The sequence below is a fragment of the Alosa alosa genome, chromosome 6 (genome assembly GCF_017589495.1).
Source record: "Alosa alosa isolate M-15738 ecotype Scorff River chromosome 6, AALO_Geno_1.1, whole genome shotgun sequence".
NCBI classification, from domain to species: domain Eukaryota; kingdom Metazoa; phylum Chordata; class Actinopteri; order Clupeiformes; family Clupeidae; genus Alosa; species Alosa alosa.
Genome location: NC_063194.1, coordinates 31,404,064 through 31,421,426, shown reverse-complemented (window position 1 = coordinate 31,421,426; position 17,363 = coordinate 31,404,064). Strand labels below are relative to the sequence as shown.

General features: G+C 40.9%; 2 protein-coding genes across 2 annotated transcripts; both read left to right on the top strand.

Annotated features, from left to right (window-relative positions):
* Window positions 1–462: 462 nt before the first annotated feature.
* On the top strand, window positions 463–8,102 carry LOC125295926 (neurofilament light polypeptide-like). Its single transcript, XM_048245508.1, has 8 exons — window positions 463–703; window positions 995–1,123; window positions 3,483–3,565; window positions 3,705–3,861; window positions 4,668–4,829; window positions 5,322–5,447; window positions 6,212–6,432; window positions 6,545–8,102. Exons 1-8 carry the CDS (start codon window positions 506–508, stop codon window positions 8,100–8,102), a joined length of 2,634 nt encoding a protein of 877 aa, XP_048101465.1. The 5' UTR covers window positions 463–505.
* A 1,999-nt stretch (window positions 8,103–10,101) lies between these two features.
* LOC125296628 (cell wall protein IFF6-like) lies at window positions 10,102–12,501 on the top strand. The gene is made up of 2 exons (XM_048246641.1): window positions 10,102–11,699; window positions 11,998–12,501. Exons 1-2 carry the CDS (start codon window positions 10,187–10,189, stop codon window positions 12,072–12,074), a joined length of 1,590 nt encoding a protein of 529 aa, XP_048102598.1. The 5' UTR covers window positions 10,102–10,186; the 3' UTR covers window positions 12,075–12,501.
* Window positions 12,502–17,363: the final 4,862 nt, after the last annotated feature.

Sequence of the window (17,363 nt, the reverse complement as noted above, 5' to 3'; positions counted from 1 at the left end):
GCGTTACATTATGTAGCCCAGTCTAACGCTTTTTAAAAAAAAAAATAAAATCGTATTGCATGGCACGCGTACAAGAATTATTCCACTTGCTGAAAGCAGAGTTTCACTCTATCTGTGGAAATTTCTATGTAGGCTACATCCTAAGTGTTTACTGACATTCCTGGTTGAGATGTTTTGTGCAGGTGACTCCAAATGTTTTGAATGCGCGCAAATGCTGGGGAATATGTCAGGTTGCGTGCATATTTAAATGGCAATGGTTTTAATAGATCGTTGAACTTCAAAATATATGTCAGCTGAACCGGCTTTGCAAGAGATTATCTTTGGGTTGGTTTGGTGACACATTTCAACCTAGACCTATCAGGTTTTTTTCTACGCCTTGTGACGACCCAGTCTTGATTGCTGGTGACATCGTGGGCAGGAGCATCACCACTCCGCTATAACTGGTAGTTCCCCGAACCGCTTCAGTTGCTCCGAGCAGCAAAAATCGCTGCGTGCGAGCAGCGGCATGTTTCTTAACCAGCTCTGGCAAAGCGGTCACATTTCTTCACAGGGATGGTGGTCGCGACGTTACAGGTACACTGCGGGCGGCCCTTTCCATTCCGCTCGTCCTTACATTCCGTCTGTGCGTCAGTTCTCTCCGGAGAGCGAAGGAAAAGACTCCATGCAAAATCTGAACGAGCGCCTTGCCTCATACTTGTACAAGGTAAGAACCGGACTGGAGAAAGATGAGACTATTGTGTAAGACTGTCGTAATGATAAAGTGATAATCATAAAGTTGGTAGCGTCAGTCCTTGGTTTGCATTAGGTTATGCTAAAAGTAAAATGTTGACCTTTTAAATGTTAAAAAAGCTGTTTAGTTAACAGAAAAGTTAGAGAACAGTCAGCAGGTTACAATGAGTTTTACCAGACAGACAACCCAAACTAAATGACCCCTTTCAATTCATCTTTGTGTGTGTGTGTGTGTGTGTGTGTGTGTGTGTGTGTTCTTAAAAAGGTGTCCGAGTTAGAGGCATCAAACCAGAAACTTGAACATCAGATCCAGGAGTATGTCAACAAGAAGGCGCCTGGGGAGCACCGAGAATTCACAGCGAAGTTTCAAACCATCACTGAGCTTCGCCAGCAGGTAGCCCCTGTCTGTCTCTGGATGACTTCAACCGATTTACTTTACACATGAACATGTTAAGCTGTCAAACTCTCAGCTGTCAAAGTCTAGAAAATCATGGAAATACTGTGAAATGTAACAACATCAGTAACAGGCAGTGTAAAAAAATGTACCAGACAGTCATGTGACAATGCAAATATCCCCTACATTTTAACCCTCTGATATGGCATTTCAAAACTTGTAGAACCTGAGATCACTGATGTGGAAGATAACTGATATAGGTCAGTAGCCTAACACCCAACAGCAGATTGCAAGTCAGGGCTGGGCACATCCCACACCCAGATTAAAGCAGCCCATCAGGCAACTTCATGTGTCACAGGAAGAAAACACTACTTAAATCCCCATGACATTTTGTTGGGCATCATTCAAGGCCACACCTCTCCTTTGGAATTTGTTGTTGTTCATTCTTTTGAGCGTTTTACCAAATGCTGACATAACGTTAACTGTTATCCCTCTACTGCATGTTGTTGCCATGTGGCAACAGTTAATATATCTTAGTGTTTCTAATTGGTAGTAACACAAAACCTATATTTTATTATTTAAAAGTGAAGAAGAGGACTTTAATTTTTTGTATGAAAAAATAATTGTTTTGTCACATGACTAGGAGATGTTGTTAGTACTTCACATTTCTATAGAGACGTACCTCTATGACCACTATCTGGACTATGTAAACATGAACAATTTATCATTAAAACAAATTTATATATAATGAGTATTTTGTAAATTGGCAAAATATAATTGTTGCCATATGGCAACAGCATGCAGTTATGGAACCTTTTTATGCCCATTCAACTGAATGACATCATAGGATTACAATATTACTGAATGACATCATAGGAATACAATATTACAACTTTTGACAATATTTTAAAGCAAAAAAAAAAACATTGTTTACACTTTATTTGTAATTCCAGACATATTGGAGTATTATATTGTAAATGTTTACCAATTTGCAACTTATCCGTGGAACAAGGTCCAGATATTATAGTGACTGGAGCGATAAGATGTATTTTGTGTTATTGTTCACTACACAGTCAACTACATGCTTTTTTCATCATTTCTGTTTGGGATTTTGGTAAAGATAATAGCCAATGAAGTGTCAGGATTAGCTACAATGCAGAAGGAGAATAACATTGATAAGTATAGTGGATAGCGGCTGCAGTCACCCACTCTAGCTCTATGGCTACAGTTTTAGTACTTCACAGGCCCAAATTCAAGGGCAAAAGGGGTGATCCTTCTCTCATATACATGGTATAAGAAGTGGGCTGGCTTGCTATGGAGCCATCCAATGCATGCCCAGTGTGTGCCTGTAGTATAAAAACCACACCTAGGACCCCTAGGTTAGGTTGATCCTTGTGTGTGGGACCCCAGATATGGATGAAGCATGAGTTTACAGGGCAGGAGAAGTGTGTCAGGGGGATTATGTGAAGGATAGCTGTGTCTCTCTGTGTGTGCGGCATGGATTTGCATGCTTTCTGAAGGGGAGGGCTCTGTGACGGTGCAGTCTCAGTGCAGTTGAACATGTCCTCTGACTGCGATAGAACCCTATGAATATGGGAAATGAAAGTCATCATAATGAAACATAGTCATCTAAATGATGACTTTATTTCATATAAACTTTGGTTTTGATCAAAAACAAGGTTATTTATCTTCATTACCATGATATTATCACTTTATTGCCCAAAATACAGATGAATTTGTATTATGTTAGGTATAAAACTAGATGTATCAGAGCATAACTAAGTCAACCTTAATTTAGTTCATATTTGAAAAGACTTGCAATTAAATAAAAATACGTTTTTAAAGAAAAAAATGGATTTTACAGCATTTTCCACCGTTGCGCATTGTTGCCATATGGCAACAATTTACCAACTACCCCCTTAATTTTTTTATTTAAATCATTTTAAGTAAGAAAAATGCATCATTTTTTTAAGTGTATGTGATGTGATACATTATAATGTAATGTAAATTATTTTGGATAAAAGCACCTGCTATGTATGTTTACCTTGATTCAATCCGATAAGTGCAGGGTAATGGACAGTCAGATTGGAATGACTTATCGAAAAAAACAAAAACTGTTCACAAAAACTTGACTGGTTTATGCATTTGCAATATAACGTGGTTTCATATATTGGACGGCCCTGACTTTTCCTTTTCTACATAGTAACCATTATATTACTACTTTTAAATGGTAAGTGTCTGCTATTAATTGTTGCTGTTGCTGTGGGTGGTATGGTTGGCTTTGTCATCATTTGTGAAATTAAACCATGTGATTACTCTCCCTCTCTCTCTTTCTCTGTCTCTCTCTCTCCTGGTACAGATCACTGACTACTTCTGTGCAATTACGAAGTTAAATCTGCAGATTCAACATGCCCAGTTTGAAACTCAAGACTATCAAATCAAGTTAGTGCACTCATACACTCTAGTGCACAAACACGCAGACAAAGGATTTTCTATTTCACAAACTTCATTCAAAATCATGTATAAACAGAGTAACATACAGACGTAGACACTCACCCATCCCTCTACGTGTCCTCTGCAGGACTGATGAGGAGGCGAAGATGTGCCTGTCCTCTGAGATGGAGGTCCACCTGCTGCAGGCGCTCCAGAGAGATGGAGAGGCCCAGAATGCCGAGCTGGAGTTTGAGCTCAGTCAGAAAGAAGAGGAGCTGGCCTACCTGAGTACAGAGCACCAGGATGTGAGATTCCCATTCTCCGTAGCTCTCTCTCTCTTTTCTCTATCTTTCTCGGACTCTCTCTCTGTCTTTCTTTCTCTCTCTCTCTCTCTCTCTCTGACTTTCTCTCTCTTTCTGCCGGATCAGAGCCTAACTTGGGCCTTTTAATGGACCACACCCAAGGAACCTGTGATTACATTCTTTGTTCCACACTAGCATACAACATCTGTCCCCTCCATGGGGCCAACTAGAGACATGAAGCTGGGAAAGCTGGCATGTGATATTGTTTGCAATAGCTTATGTTATGCACTCTATACACAACTCCATTTTGGATTCGCTTATAGTGGCATATCAACTTCCTGTTTACAATAATACATTGGCAGATATGGCATTTTTATATAGTCATTGTCTTCAAGACCATGTCTCACGGTAATGTAGACAGACTTTGTGAAAATATTGTGTGCCACTCCCTCCAGCATGGGAAAAGGCTTTCAAATGTGCTTAACCTTAACCAAGCAACTGATTAGATAACTTTAGCTATTTTGTTCAACTAGCAATAGCCTACTATATTAAAACTGACAGGCCAGTAATCTGGCTTTTTCTGTCATAGCCTACTGTGTACAGCATAACAGGAAGTTGATTGGCCAGTATAAGCAAATCCAAAATGGAGTCGTGCATACAGCCTATTGTTTGTGCTATGTGCTAGCTAGTGTAGTGTATCAGAGCACATGCACATACCCTTTAAGACTGTACTGTAACAACCCACATGTTCATCATATTTATTTTCCTTGTTATAGTCTTATTACCCTACGCTTATTTCCTCTTCACAGAGACTTCTTGAGGTCCGCTCACTGGAATCTGGTTCTGTGAATGTGGAACTAGCCACCAAAGAGTCTGCGGATCTGATTCAGGAGCTTCATCACATCAGAGAGCAGTGTATGGCTGTGGTCCAGAAAAACCAACGGGAGGTCGAGAAATGGTTTGATAAGAAGGTGGGTCGGGGCTAAAACAAATCAACACTAAAGGGTATTTTTGAAATGTTGCATGATTTGGAATGTGAATGATTCACAAGCCTGCATGTAAAGGTTTTAGTAGGGGGAAGTATTAGAGATGAATTACAAACGTGATTAATGATTAATTAAACTTTCCTGTGTTTGTCATAATTTTAAGTCTTTATTTGAAACAAAAACAAATCTGAAGAATATTCAGGTCCAATTTAAGCACTGTTATTAAGGACATAGTAAAGGTTAAGTAAGTGGAAGCTAATGAATACATTGCTGTGTATTGTGCAAATCTTTAATTGATGACTAGAGATGTGCCTGCAACTAGCTCCCATGGGGTTTTGCCCTTTTGGTATATGCTCCCCTCCCATGCCTTAGGCTTTGGGTTTGAGTCAAGTGTGTGATTACAGTATGCCTCAATGCGTGTTTCACAAGATGCATGTATGCAGAGTGTAATTTATTTGAATTGAATTGTCTTTGAAGATGAGTGAGCTTCAGGCCCAAGAGACACACAACTCGACAGAGACTGAATCCAGCACAACGGGTCTGTGCGAGCTCAAGCAAACTTTCCAGAATCTATCCATTGAGCTTCAACAACTGCACTCTCAGGTAAAATGTCATAAATCACTTCTCCAGGGACCCATGTTGTATAACTGTCCTTTACAGCAAAGTTGGGTGTCTGACCTCGAGGACATTTCAGAAACTATGCAACGCAACTATGAACTCAAAAAACGTCTGCTTTACACAAGTTAAACCTGATATGTTGGTGTTGAAATGCATTGTTGTCTTGGTTAGGGCTTCGGGCTTGGAACCGAAGGGTTGCCAGTTCGATCCCCGATCAGTGGGAACGGCTGAAATGCCCTTGAGCAAGGCACCTAACCCCTCATTGCTCCCCGAGTGCCGCTGTAGCAAGGCAGCTCACTGCTTTGGGTTCATGTGTGCTTCAACTCACTGTGCTCACTGTGTGCTCTCTTTGTTCACTAATTCACGGATGGGATAAATCTAGAGACCAAATTCCTTGTATACGCAAGTATACTTGGTCTACAAACCTGACTTACATTTACTTTGGTCTGGTTACCATCAGGAGTAGTCTAACAATGTTGCTTGCCATCATGATTGTGATTGAGGCTTCTCCTGTAAATGTATTTGGGTACAAGGGAATATCATTCACCATTCATGTTCGTACTTTCGTTCGCCTTTTTTCATTTTCACAAAGTTGCAAAGTTGCAAAAAGCTGTTTTCTTTTCTGTTGCCTTTTTTTGACTGGTTACAGTAACAGTCGTAAGTGGGGGAGTGTGCCCTGAGTCTTAGGATCATAATTCCTAATCTTCAGCTGCATCTCCCATTTCTCTTCGGATTACACCCCCCAACAGATGTCGTTCCTAGAGCAAAACAAGATGGAGATGACAACCAGGTATAGCCAGTGCCTCCTTCAGTATCAGATGAGGGTGAACAGCCTGGAAGATGAGCTTCGAAGGCTTCGCTCAGACATCAACCAGCAGGGGACATTATATCAGCAGCTACTTGACATCAAGACTCACCTGGAACTAGAGATTGCACAATATAGGAAGATCCTGGATGGAGAGGGCATCAGGTAAGGACACAGATATGGTGCCAATTGTTTTTTTACATGGTCAATGTTTAAATTTACTTTTTACATAGAAGAAAAAAGTGTTGAAACTTATTTTATCTTTCTCTTCCATTAGTGAGTGTGTTTCCGGCTCAAACATCAGTGCTGTCACCTCCAAGCACACCTCCAGCATCGACACCGGTTTTAAAGCCAGTACCACAACCTACAGTGCTCTAACAAATGGCTCACTTGACCACAAACAGACGTCTAGTTCAGCGGTCTCCTCCTCCAGTGCCGAAGGACGCACAGAAAAAACGAGAAGAGAGATCATTCAAAGCCGCTTCCTGGGTGAAGGGTCAACTAGCACTTTGGTGGTGCAAGAACAGATAATTATTTCAAAACAGAACAAACCAGTTGCCAGTGAGAGGGAACAACCAACATTTACAAAGAGTGCCTCTAGTGTCCAAAGATCTACCATTAGTAACCTTCATAACACAGCAAAAACCACATCTCAGATCAGTCATGTTGACAGTCAGGCTAGCGCAGAATCTCAGGTTCCTAAAAGCTTGTCAGACCAAATTGGTCATGCAAAAGATGCCACTATCAGCATTCATACCACTAAGACAGTAGAGATTAAGAATACTGCTAATCCAGCTGATTCTAGGCCTGAAGAGAGATCAGTTGAAGTTAAGTCAGTATCAGAGTCACAAACAAACCTGGCTAATGCTGAAACGCAGGTTATTAAAGCAGGAAAGAACACAGCTGAAAAACGAACAAAGACTAGCATTTTTGAAAAGGTCATGGCGTGGAATGCTCCCCAAGATCTGGCAGATATGAACATTGAAGAAAGTGACATTGAGGTATTAGCCCCAGAAAGCACTGTTGAGGTAAAGACCACTAAAAATGCAGTTGTTTCTAGTGCTATGGGAAGTCTACTGAATACTGGTACTGCTACCGGTGTTGTTGAGTCTAACATTGTCCAAGGTCATATTGAGATATCGGCTCCTGAAAGCATTGTTGAGGTTGCGACTACTAGAACAGTAGTTGGTACAAGTGCTATGGAAAGTCTACTGAATGCTGGTATTGCTATTAGTGCTGTTCTGTCTAACATTGATCAAGGTCAAGTTGAGACATCAGCTCCTGACAGCTGTGTTGAACTTAAGACTACTAGAACTGTAGTTGGTACAAGTGCTATGGAAAGTCTACTGGATACTGGCATTGCTACAAGTGCTATTGAGTCTAACATTGTCCATGGTCAAGTTGAGATATCAGCTCCTGAAAGCATTGTTGAGGTTGCGACTACTAGAACAGTAGTTGGTACAAGTGCTATGGAAAGTCTACTGAATGCTGGCATTGCTACTAGTGCTGTTCTGTCTAACATTGTCCAAGGTCAAGTTGAGACATCAGCTCCTGAAAGTACTGTTGAAGTTAAGACTTCTCGAAGTGTAGTTGGTACAAGTGCTATGGAAAGTCTACTGAATACTGGCATTGCTACAAGTGCTATTGAGTCTAACATTGTCCAAGGTCAAGTTGAGATATCAGCTCCTGACAGCATTGTTGAGGTTGCGACTACTAGAACTGTAGTTGGTACAAGTGCTATGGAAAGTCTACTGAATGCTGGCATTGCTACTAGTGCTGTTCTGTCTAACATTGATCAAGGTCAAGTTGAGACATCAGCTCCTGAAAACTGTTGAAGTTAAGTCCGAAGTGTAGTTGGTACAAGTGCTATGGAAAGTCTACTGAATGCTGGCATAGCTACTAGTGCTGTTCTGTCTAACATTGTCCAAGATCAAGTTGAGACATCAGCTCCTGAAAGTACTGTTGAAGTTAAGACTTCTCGAAGTGTAGTTGGTACAAGTGCTATGGAAAGTCTACTGAATACTGGCATTGCTACAAGTGCTATTGAGTCTAACATTGTCCAAGGTCAAGTTGAGATATCAGCTCCTGACAGCAGTGTTGAACTTAAGACTACTAGAACTGTAGTTGGTACAAGTGCTATGGAAAGTCTACTGAATGCTGGCATTGCTACTAGTGCTGTTCTGTCTAACATTGATCAAGGTCAAGTTGAGACATCAGCTCCTGAAAGTACTGTTGAGGTTAAGACTTCTCGAAGTGTAGTTGGTACAAGTGCTATGGAAAGTCTACTGAATGCTGGCATTGCTACTAGTGCTGTTCTGTCTAACATTGATCAAGCAAAAACCACATCTCACAGTCAGGCTAGCGCAGAATCTCAGGTTCCTAAAAGCTTGTCAGACCAAATAGGTCATGCAAAAGATGCCACTATCAGCATTCATACCACTAAGACAGTAGAGATTAAGAATACTACTAATGCAGCTGATTCTTGGCTTGAAGAGAGATCAATTAAAGTTAAGTCAGTATCAGAGACACAAACAAACCTGGCTAATGCTGAAACGCAGGTTATTAAAGCAGGAAAGAACACAGCTGAAAAACTAACAAAGACTAGCATTTTTGAAAAGGTCATGGCGTGGAATGCTCCCCAAGATCTGGCAGATATGAACATTGCAGAAAGTGACATTGAGGTATTAGCCCCAGAAAGCACTGTTGAGGTAAAGACCACTAAAAATGCAGTTGTTTCTGGTGCTATGGGAAGTCTACTGAATACTGGTACTGCTACCAGTGTTGTTGAGTCTAACATTGTCCAAGGTCATATTGAGATATCAGCTCCTGAAAGCATTGTTGAGGTTGCGACTACTAGAACAGTAGTTGGTACAAGTGCTATGGAAAGTCTACTGAATGCTGGCATTGCTAACACAAGGTCAAGTTGCTGTTCTGTTCTAACATTGTCCTATGGAAAGTCTACTGAATGTCAAGTTGAGACATCAGCTCCTGAAAGTACTGTTGAAGTTAAGACTTCTCGAAGTGTAGTTGGTACAAGTGCTATGGAAAGTCTACTGAATACTGGCATTGCTACAAGTGCTATTGAGTCTAACATTGTCCAAGGTCAAGTTGAGATATCAGCTCCTGACAGCAGTGTTGAACTTAAGACTACTAGAACTGTAGTTGGTACAAGTGCTATGGAAAGTCTACTGAATGCTGGCATTGCTACTAGTGCTGTTCTGTCTAACATTGATCAAGGTCAAGTTGAGATATCAGCTCCTGAAAGCACTGTTGAGGTTAAGACCTCTCGAAGTGTAGTTGGTACAAGTGCTATGAAAAGTCTACTGAATGCTGGCATTGCTACTAGTGCTGTTGAGTCTAACATTGATCAAGGTCAAGTGGAGATATCATCTCCTGACAGCAGTGTTGAACTTAAGACTACTAGAACTGTAGTTGGTACAAGTGCTATGGAAAGTCTACTGAATGCTGGCATTGCTACTAGTGCTGTTCTGTCTAACATTGATCAAGGTCAAGTTGAGACATCAGCTCCTGAAAGTACTGTTGAAGTTAAGACTTCTCGAAGTGTAGTTGGTACAAGTGCTATGGAAAGTCTACTGAATGCTGGCATTGCTACTAGTGCTGTTCTGTCTAACATTGTCCAAGGTCAAGTTGAGACATCGACTCCTGAAAGTACTGTTGAAGTTAAGACTTCTCGAAGTGTAGTTGGTACAAGTGCAATGGAAAGTCTACTGAATACTGGCATTGCTACAAGTGCTATTGAGTCTAAAATTGTCCAAGGTCTAGTGAGATATGTTCTGTCTAACTAGAACTGAGTTGGTACAAGGTCTAAGTTGAGACATCAGCTCCTGACAGCAGTGTTGAGGTTAACACCTCAAGAATTACAGTTGGTACAAGTGAAAGTCTTCTGAATACTGGTAGCATGTCTGGAACTGTTGAGACTGACGTTGTTCAGTGTATGGCTCAGACACCATCTCTGCAAACCACTGTTGAGACCACCAATACTGAAAGTACTGAAACCACTGAGAGTGTCCCTAAGGCTGTAGGCGAAATAAGGGCTTTTGAGACTAGCACCAGTTCCAGTACCAGTAGTCTATTGACTACTCCTCAGGTTGTCGTTGAGACAAACATTGTTCAAGGCGTCAAGGAGACACAAGTTCCTCAAAATGTAGATACTGAAAATATAATTGAAACCCGTGTTCTCGAGAGTATAGCTGAGGTGAGCATCCCTGATCCTGCTGTTCAGTTGAATACTTCTCAGAGTGGCAGTGTTAAAGACATAGCTACTGGGAAACGTGCAGTGAATAGGCAGAATATCAACAACAGAGACAATCAGTTGTCCAACAGAACCCAGAACAGGTATGAGCTCATGTACAAAGGGTCAGGGGCGAGTACAACAAGACAAGACTCTCAAACAGCCAGCGTCCTTCAATCGAGAAATCCATATCTCAATCAGTCAGCTTCCACAGGACATACTGATTTGCCCATTGTTGGTGGAGGTACTGAGGGCTTAACCTTGGATGCTGTTGCTCGCAATAGTGGTAGAAGCAGTCAAGTCATTGTTGGCAGTTCCCATCGCGAAGCCAGGATTAGTCAGGCACGAACCCACACAGAGGGAAGAGTCGAGGTCACAAACACCAGTTCAGGTAGTGAGCAGAGAATGACTCGCCAGAGAAACATTAGTCCTAACAGAAATGTGCACAGCAGTCCAGGGTCTCAGCGGACGAGGTTGAATAGCACTGGCAGTGTGGGATCGGACTCTGGAATAGGCTATGGTACAGGGATGGGCGGCTTCTCCAGTCCCACCAAGCCCGGAGTGGTCAGCAGCGCAGGCACTGGCGTCTGGATCATGAGCTCAGAGAATGATAGTCCGTACACCATCAGCACCAGAAGCAGAGGCAGTGGGGATAAGATCACCACCTATGGGAGCGGGGTGAGCTCGGGCAGAATCAGCACCACAGGAAGTGGAAATAGAATCAGCAGCACAGGAAGTGGTGGGAGGATCAGCAACTCAGGAAGTGGTAATAGAATCAGCTACGCAGGAAGTGGAAACCGAATTAGCAGTGCAGGAAGTGGAAATAAAATCAGCTATGCAGGAAGTGGAGGGAGGCTCAGTAGCTCAGGAAGTGGAGGGAGGATAAGCAGCGCAGGAAGTGGAAATAGAATCAGCAGTGCAGGAAGTGGAAATAGAATCAGCAGCGCTGGAAGTGGAAATAGAATCAGCAGTGCAGGAAGTGGTGGCAGGATCAGCAGTGCTGGCACTGGAAACAGCAGGATCAGCATGGGCACTGCCATGGGCAGCTCTGCCAACAGGACGGTCATCCGTAGCACCGGCAGTTCTGGTGGAGGGAGCAACCGAGACCGAATCAGTGTCTGCAAGATAGCCGCCCTCTCCAAAGCAGCTGCAGTGAAGGAGAAATCAATGGAGAGCCAGGGTAAGTTACAGGAGGCAAACCAAAGTCTGGAAATCGATAAAAGTGTAAGATGAAAAATGTATCACATTCACAATGTGGAAATCTGATCAAGAGCTACACTGTAGATCCAGAAACAGATTACACATACAATTCACCTTCTAGAAAACATGAAATTCACCCTCTAGTTACAGTCAACAGTACTACTTTAAAATGACATTTAACTAAGCTACAGTACATGTATCAGGAAGAACACATTAGTAAGGAGCTTCACCGGTTATGATTTTCATTTTGTGTTTATTATTCCTCATTCAACCCCTAGGCCTGCTGCAGATGAAGTCGGGGACCCAAGGAGCAGTTGATCCAGATGAGGAGTTGAACATACCAGCTGTTCCATAAGACTTGGGAGGCCACTTTGCTCTGTTAATTATTATATCCACATATGACTACTCATTATTACAAAATGTGAATGTGACTTCATGGATATTGGATTGTACTTGTCAGTGTAGTTTTATTTTTCTAGAACACATATCTTTTGTGAAGACTGTCAAACAAATGCTTTATTTCATGTTTTTTATATAAAGTAAAAAAAAAAATCTTTCATCACGGAAGCACCCAGCAAAGTCTAGTTTGCATAAAGCACTCCTGTGTTCCAAATTCCCCTTATATATTTGATATAGATAAGAGAGTCTTATTATGTTTTGTTTTCTATACATCCATTGTGTTAAAACGTAAACCTTAACTTGACTAAAGGTCATTGGATAAGACAAGTAATGTACAGTTGGTTAGCCAAAAAAAGTAATTTATGATATTTTTTCAAGGGCATTTCAGGGGCATTTCACTTTGGGGTCAGCCGTAATTAGTCACTTTGGTTGAAAAAAAGTCCTGTACTGTGTGTGGCATTGTTTTAAAATAAAGTCTGAACATTAATTAAAAGTCTTTCATGTCTCAACAAGAACCTTATAATGCAAGACATGTAACTGGATACATAATTACGGTATAGTGCCTATTTAGAAAATCCTCCTTTACATCCTTGATTCTTTGGCCATAAAAGAACTCTGGGTCATCGCGGCCCAAGGTGGGTTCCTTCATTATCCGTAATCCTCTCGGTATTTGTTTGTTGCGCCAGTATTGGGAGAGTACGCTGCCATGGAGTAGTGCTCTTGGTTCTTTCTTACGAAGATTTTCCAGTGTGTTGTATTGTGATTCCCAGGTGTCGTTAGGCAATTCCATCGCAGTCAGGGGGAAGAGGATTTGCGTAGAGTCTTCTTCTGTGTAGACAAAGGTACTAGCCCTCACATTAGTAAGGCGTTCCACTTCTTCATATGACATGTTGGAGGAGCTCCGCTCAGTTCAGTCTCAGATAAAGTATATGGTAGGAGCAGGCTTCACTCAGTTTGAGAGTGCTTGGCCAAACTTAAATGTTAACTCAGAAAAAAAAGACCGCACTTTGCATATATGTGTTTTATTGCACAGACGCGTTTCGGCTTAGCGCCTTCCTCAGTGTGCTGAAATGGATACATATACAACCTCACTTATTTATACCCACACCCACATACACTCCCACGTAATCAACCAATGGTGATGCAGTGTCATCCCATACAATAATTCAATTAAAATGGTCCATTGCTTCTTCTGTTAATAGAATCACATCATGCACAGGCCATTTACACCAATAGCACTTTTACAAAAGACATTTTTACAAGAAACAAGTCAAAGATAAGTCTTCATTCATTCCATTAGGTGTGCATGTATTCAAGTTAAATATATACCACGTCTCTCTCTGTAGAAGGCGGTTCTCACGGTCCCCCTCCTCTATTAGGGCTGATTGACAGTCTCCAGGCCCATAAACCTGAGTGAGTTAACATCATGACCTGCAGAATTAAAATGTTTTGCAACCGGCGATTTTTCGGTCATTCTTTCTGATGTTCGACTTATGCTCACAGATTCTGGTTTTAATTGACGTTTTGTTTTACCCACATACAATAGCCCACAAGGGCACGTCAACAGGTACACAACAAAAGAGGTTAAGCAGGTAATTCTGCATTTTACTTTGAACGTCCTGTGGGTGCTTGGATGTGTAAACGATTTTTCAGTCAGCATAAAGTTGCACGTTACACAATTAAAACACTTGAAGTTGCCGCCTGGGATTTTAAACTAAAAGACGAGCGGGCTTGGAGCAGGAGATATGACTGTACGAGGCGGTCTCTTAGATTGGATGCTCTTTTGTAGCAGAATCGCGGGGGATCTTGAAAAACATGACCAATTGTTGGATCACTACTTAACATATGCGGACGGCGTCTGCGTAAAAAATGCAAGAGCACCTGGCTGCAGACCTATGGGGAGTGGAGCTCCACTCCAGAACGGAAATACGTCACCTCCACTGTCTATGACGCGCCTCCACTCCGCCCCTACAGTGGTGGCTGCCTGGCCGCGCTTTTTAAAATGTGTGCACATCTTGGAGGAGCTACGTGGGCTGGGGGAGGCAGTGTGTACTGTGGATATGGAATGGCGGCAACTGGAGGAAAGGAGCGTAGACGTTTGTCTGTTGAGCGTGAGCTACAGGCGGTTGGCAACAACTGGACTGTGAATGGTCAGAGGTCAGGAAATTACGGATCAGGAAGTGAGGATGGGGAGATGGATGTTGGACGCGGGAGTTTGGATGAGTGGAAAGTAATCAATAGGAAACGGAAAACTAAAGATAGAGACGAATCAGATTATAGTGACATTGATAAAGAAATAAAAAACGGGTGAAAAAGGAGTGAAAATGAGTTCAAGGTGTTTATCAAATTGTTACAAGAGGGGACTACTTTTAACGAAAGTGGAGTCCAATCCAACTAACCAAAAAGTCTGCATAAAGACATTGGGGAGGTAAGGAGCGCTAAACAATTGAGGAATGGTTCTTTACTGGTAATATGTAAAAGTGATGAACAACAACAGAAAGCAATAAAGACAAATAAACTAAATGGACAGCGAAAGTGAAGTGTTCAATGGCATATGACAAAAACTTTGTTAGGGTGTGATCTCTGGGATTCCTCTAAGTGAGTCAGTGGATTCAGTGAAAGAAGGAATACAAAATGTTAAAGTAAGGGAAGCAAAGTTTACTTAAAACAAGAAGGAATGGAGTTATATGTGACAGTCTATCAGTACTGTTAACTTTTGACGAAGCTAAACTCCCAGGAAAAGTCTTGATTGGTTACATGAGCTATGATGTCAAGGTTTACATTCCTCCACCACCACGGTGTTTTAAATGTCAAAGATATGGGCATGTAGCGCGATATGCAAGGGCAAACAAAGATGTAGCAAATGTAGTGGTGAACATGAATATGGAAAGTGTGAAGAAGGGGCAAAACTAAAATGTTGCAACTGTGGAGGAGGAACATAGTGCAGCATATGGAGGTTGTGAGGCTAACAAAAGAATGCAGGAGGTACAGCGAATTAAAGTAGTCCAAGGGGTTTCTATGCAGAGGCAACTAAGAAAGTCCCAAGAGGTGTAGGTGTACCGGGTAGAAACAATAAAGGATGGGACTAAAGATGTAAAGGAATGTGTAAGTGTGATCAACTAAAAGAAGATACGCTTTTGATTGTGAGAAGGTGATTTTGTGGCTCTTCATGGCTGAGATAATCAATTGCTCAGCACAGACCACTAGTAGAACTGAAAGAATTAAAATAATTGTAAAGTCAGCTGAAAAATACCTGGATGCAAAGGGAATGCCTTGGGAAAGAGTAAGAGATATTCTTAATGATGAAACACAACAATCACAGTCATGGAGTGGGGCCTGTATAATGGTTTTAATTATACTTCAGTGGAATGCTAGGAGTTTAATTGCAAACGCCAAGAATTCAAAAAAATATGTTGAAAATTTACAAGAGAAACCTAATATTATTTTAGACATAAGAAACCTGGCTAGTGCCTAGGTTGGATTTTGTAATAAAGGGGCATGACTCTATAAGAAGGGATAGGAAATAGGTAAAGGAGGAGGAGTTGTAATTTTATACAAAGGGACTTCAGTATAGAGAGGTAAAGAGGGGAATGACTTTGGAATACATTGCTAGCAGAAGTATGGACAAATGAAGATAATGTGACAATTATAAACTTTATAACCTATGTAGACAAGTGGAGATAAGGCAACTGGAGGATATTTGGAAGGATTTTGACAGGGAGAATTATCTGGTGGGGATTTTAATGCACATAGTACAATATGGGGAGAGAGGGATGATGGGAATGAAATGTAGTCGAAGAATTTATGGAAGAGAAAAGAGTTAGTATGTTTGAATGATGGATCTGGGACTAGAATAGATGTGGCAAGGGGTACAGAGTCAGCAATAGATCTAACCATTGTCACAAAAACCATTGCAGATAGATGTGACTGGGAGGTAGTTAGGAAAGCACAGTAGGAAGTGATCATTATCCTATTAGAATTCAGATAGGAGTGGAATTAAGAAATGAACATGACATAAGAGAAGAGAGATGGATTTTAGAAAAGCAGATTGGGGTAAGTATAGAGAAGTAAGTGATGAATTGTTACTATCTATTGATAAAAATCAGATATTGAGAAATTGTGTAATGAAATTGGCAGTGGAATAATTGTTGCAGCAGGAGTATCAATCCCAAAAACTAAGCCTAAGACGCTAACTAAAAATAGTGCCATGGTGGTCTACAGAATGTAAGGAAGCAATTAAAGGTAGAAATAGAGCGCTTAAAGAGTTAAAAAGAACACATAATTTTCAGAATTTAGTTCAATATAAAAGATTTCAGGCAATAGTTAGGAAAACAATAAGACAAGCTAAAAACATCATTGAAAAAAAAAGTTCTGTGACTCTATTGGTCTAACTACTCCAGTGGAGAGAGTTTGGAATATGATTAAAAAAAATGAAAGGAATGGAAGGGAATATGGATACCCAGTGTTGGTTGAGGGGCAAAGAACGATCACCAATAATAAGGAAAAAAAGTAGAGGTTATGGCTAAAACATTAGCCAAGGTGCACAGCTCAGGGAATTTAAATCAAGAAGAAAAAGAGGTAGAGAAGTTACAATTGAAAAATATCGCGAATGTGTTTGACATTGAGGATAGCGAAGAAGGGTATTGGATGTGTTATTTACGAAATCTGAACTCAATAAGGCATTAAGTAAATTAGGTAAGTCATCTCCAGGGATGGATAAAATCTGCTATTCCATGTTGGAGAACTTAAGGATAAGGGAAGGAAGTTTTGTTAAGTCTATATAATAAAGTATGGATAGATGGCTGTATTCCTAGAACATGGAAGGAGTCTATAATTATTCCTATTAGGAAATCTGGGAAAGATCCTAAAATAGCAATTAACTATAGACCTATTGCATTAACATCCCAGATGGGAAAAAACTATGGAAAGGATGATTAATGACAGGCTTATATTGGGTTGAAACTTAAAGGATTAATGAGTCATTATCAAAGTGGATTCAGGAAAGGTAGAGGCACCATGGATCCCATTGTATGCCTTGAAGATATAATAAGGAAGGCTCAAGTGAACAAAGAAAAAAATGTAGTGGCAGTGTTTTTTGACATTGAGAAGGCATATGATATGTTGTGGAAAGAAGGTATACTGATAAAGGTTAAAATATTGGGAATAAAGGGACGGATGTTCCAATGGATTAAAGGGTTTTGTCTAATAGAACAATTCAAATTAAAATAAAATGGAGAATTAATGA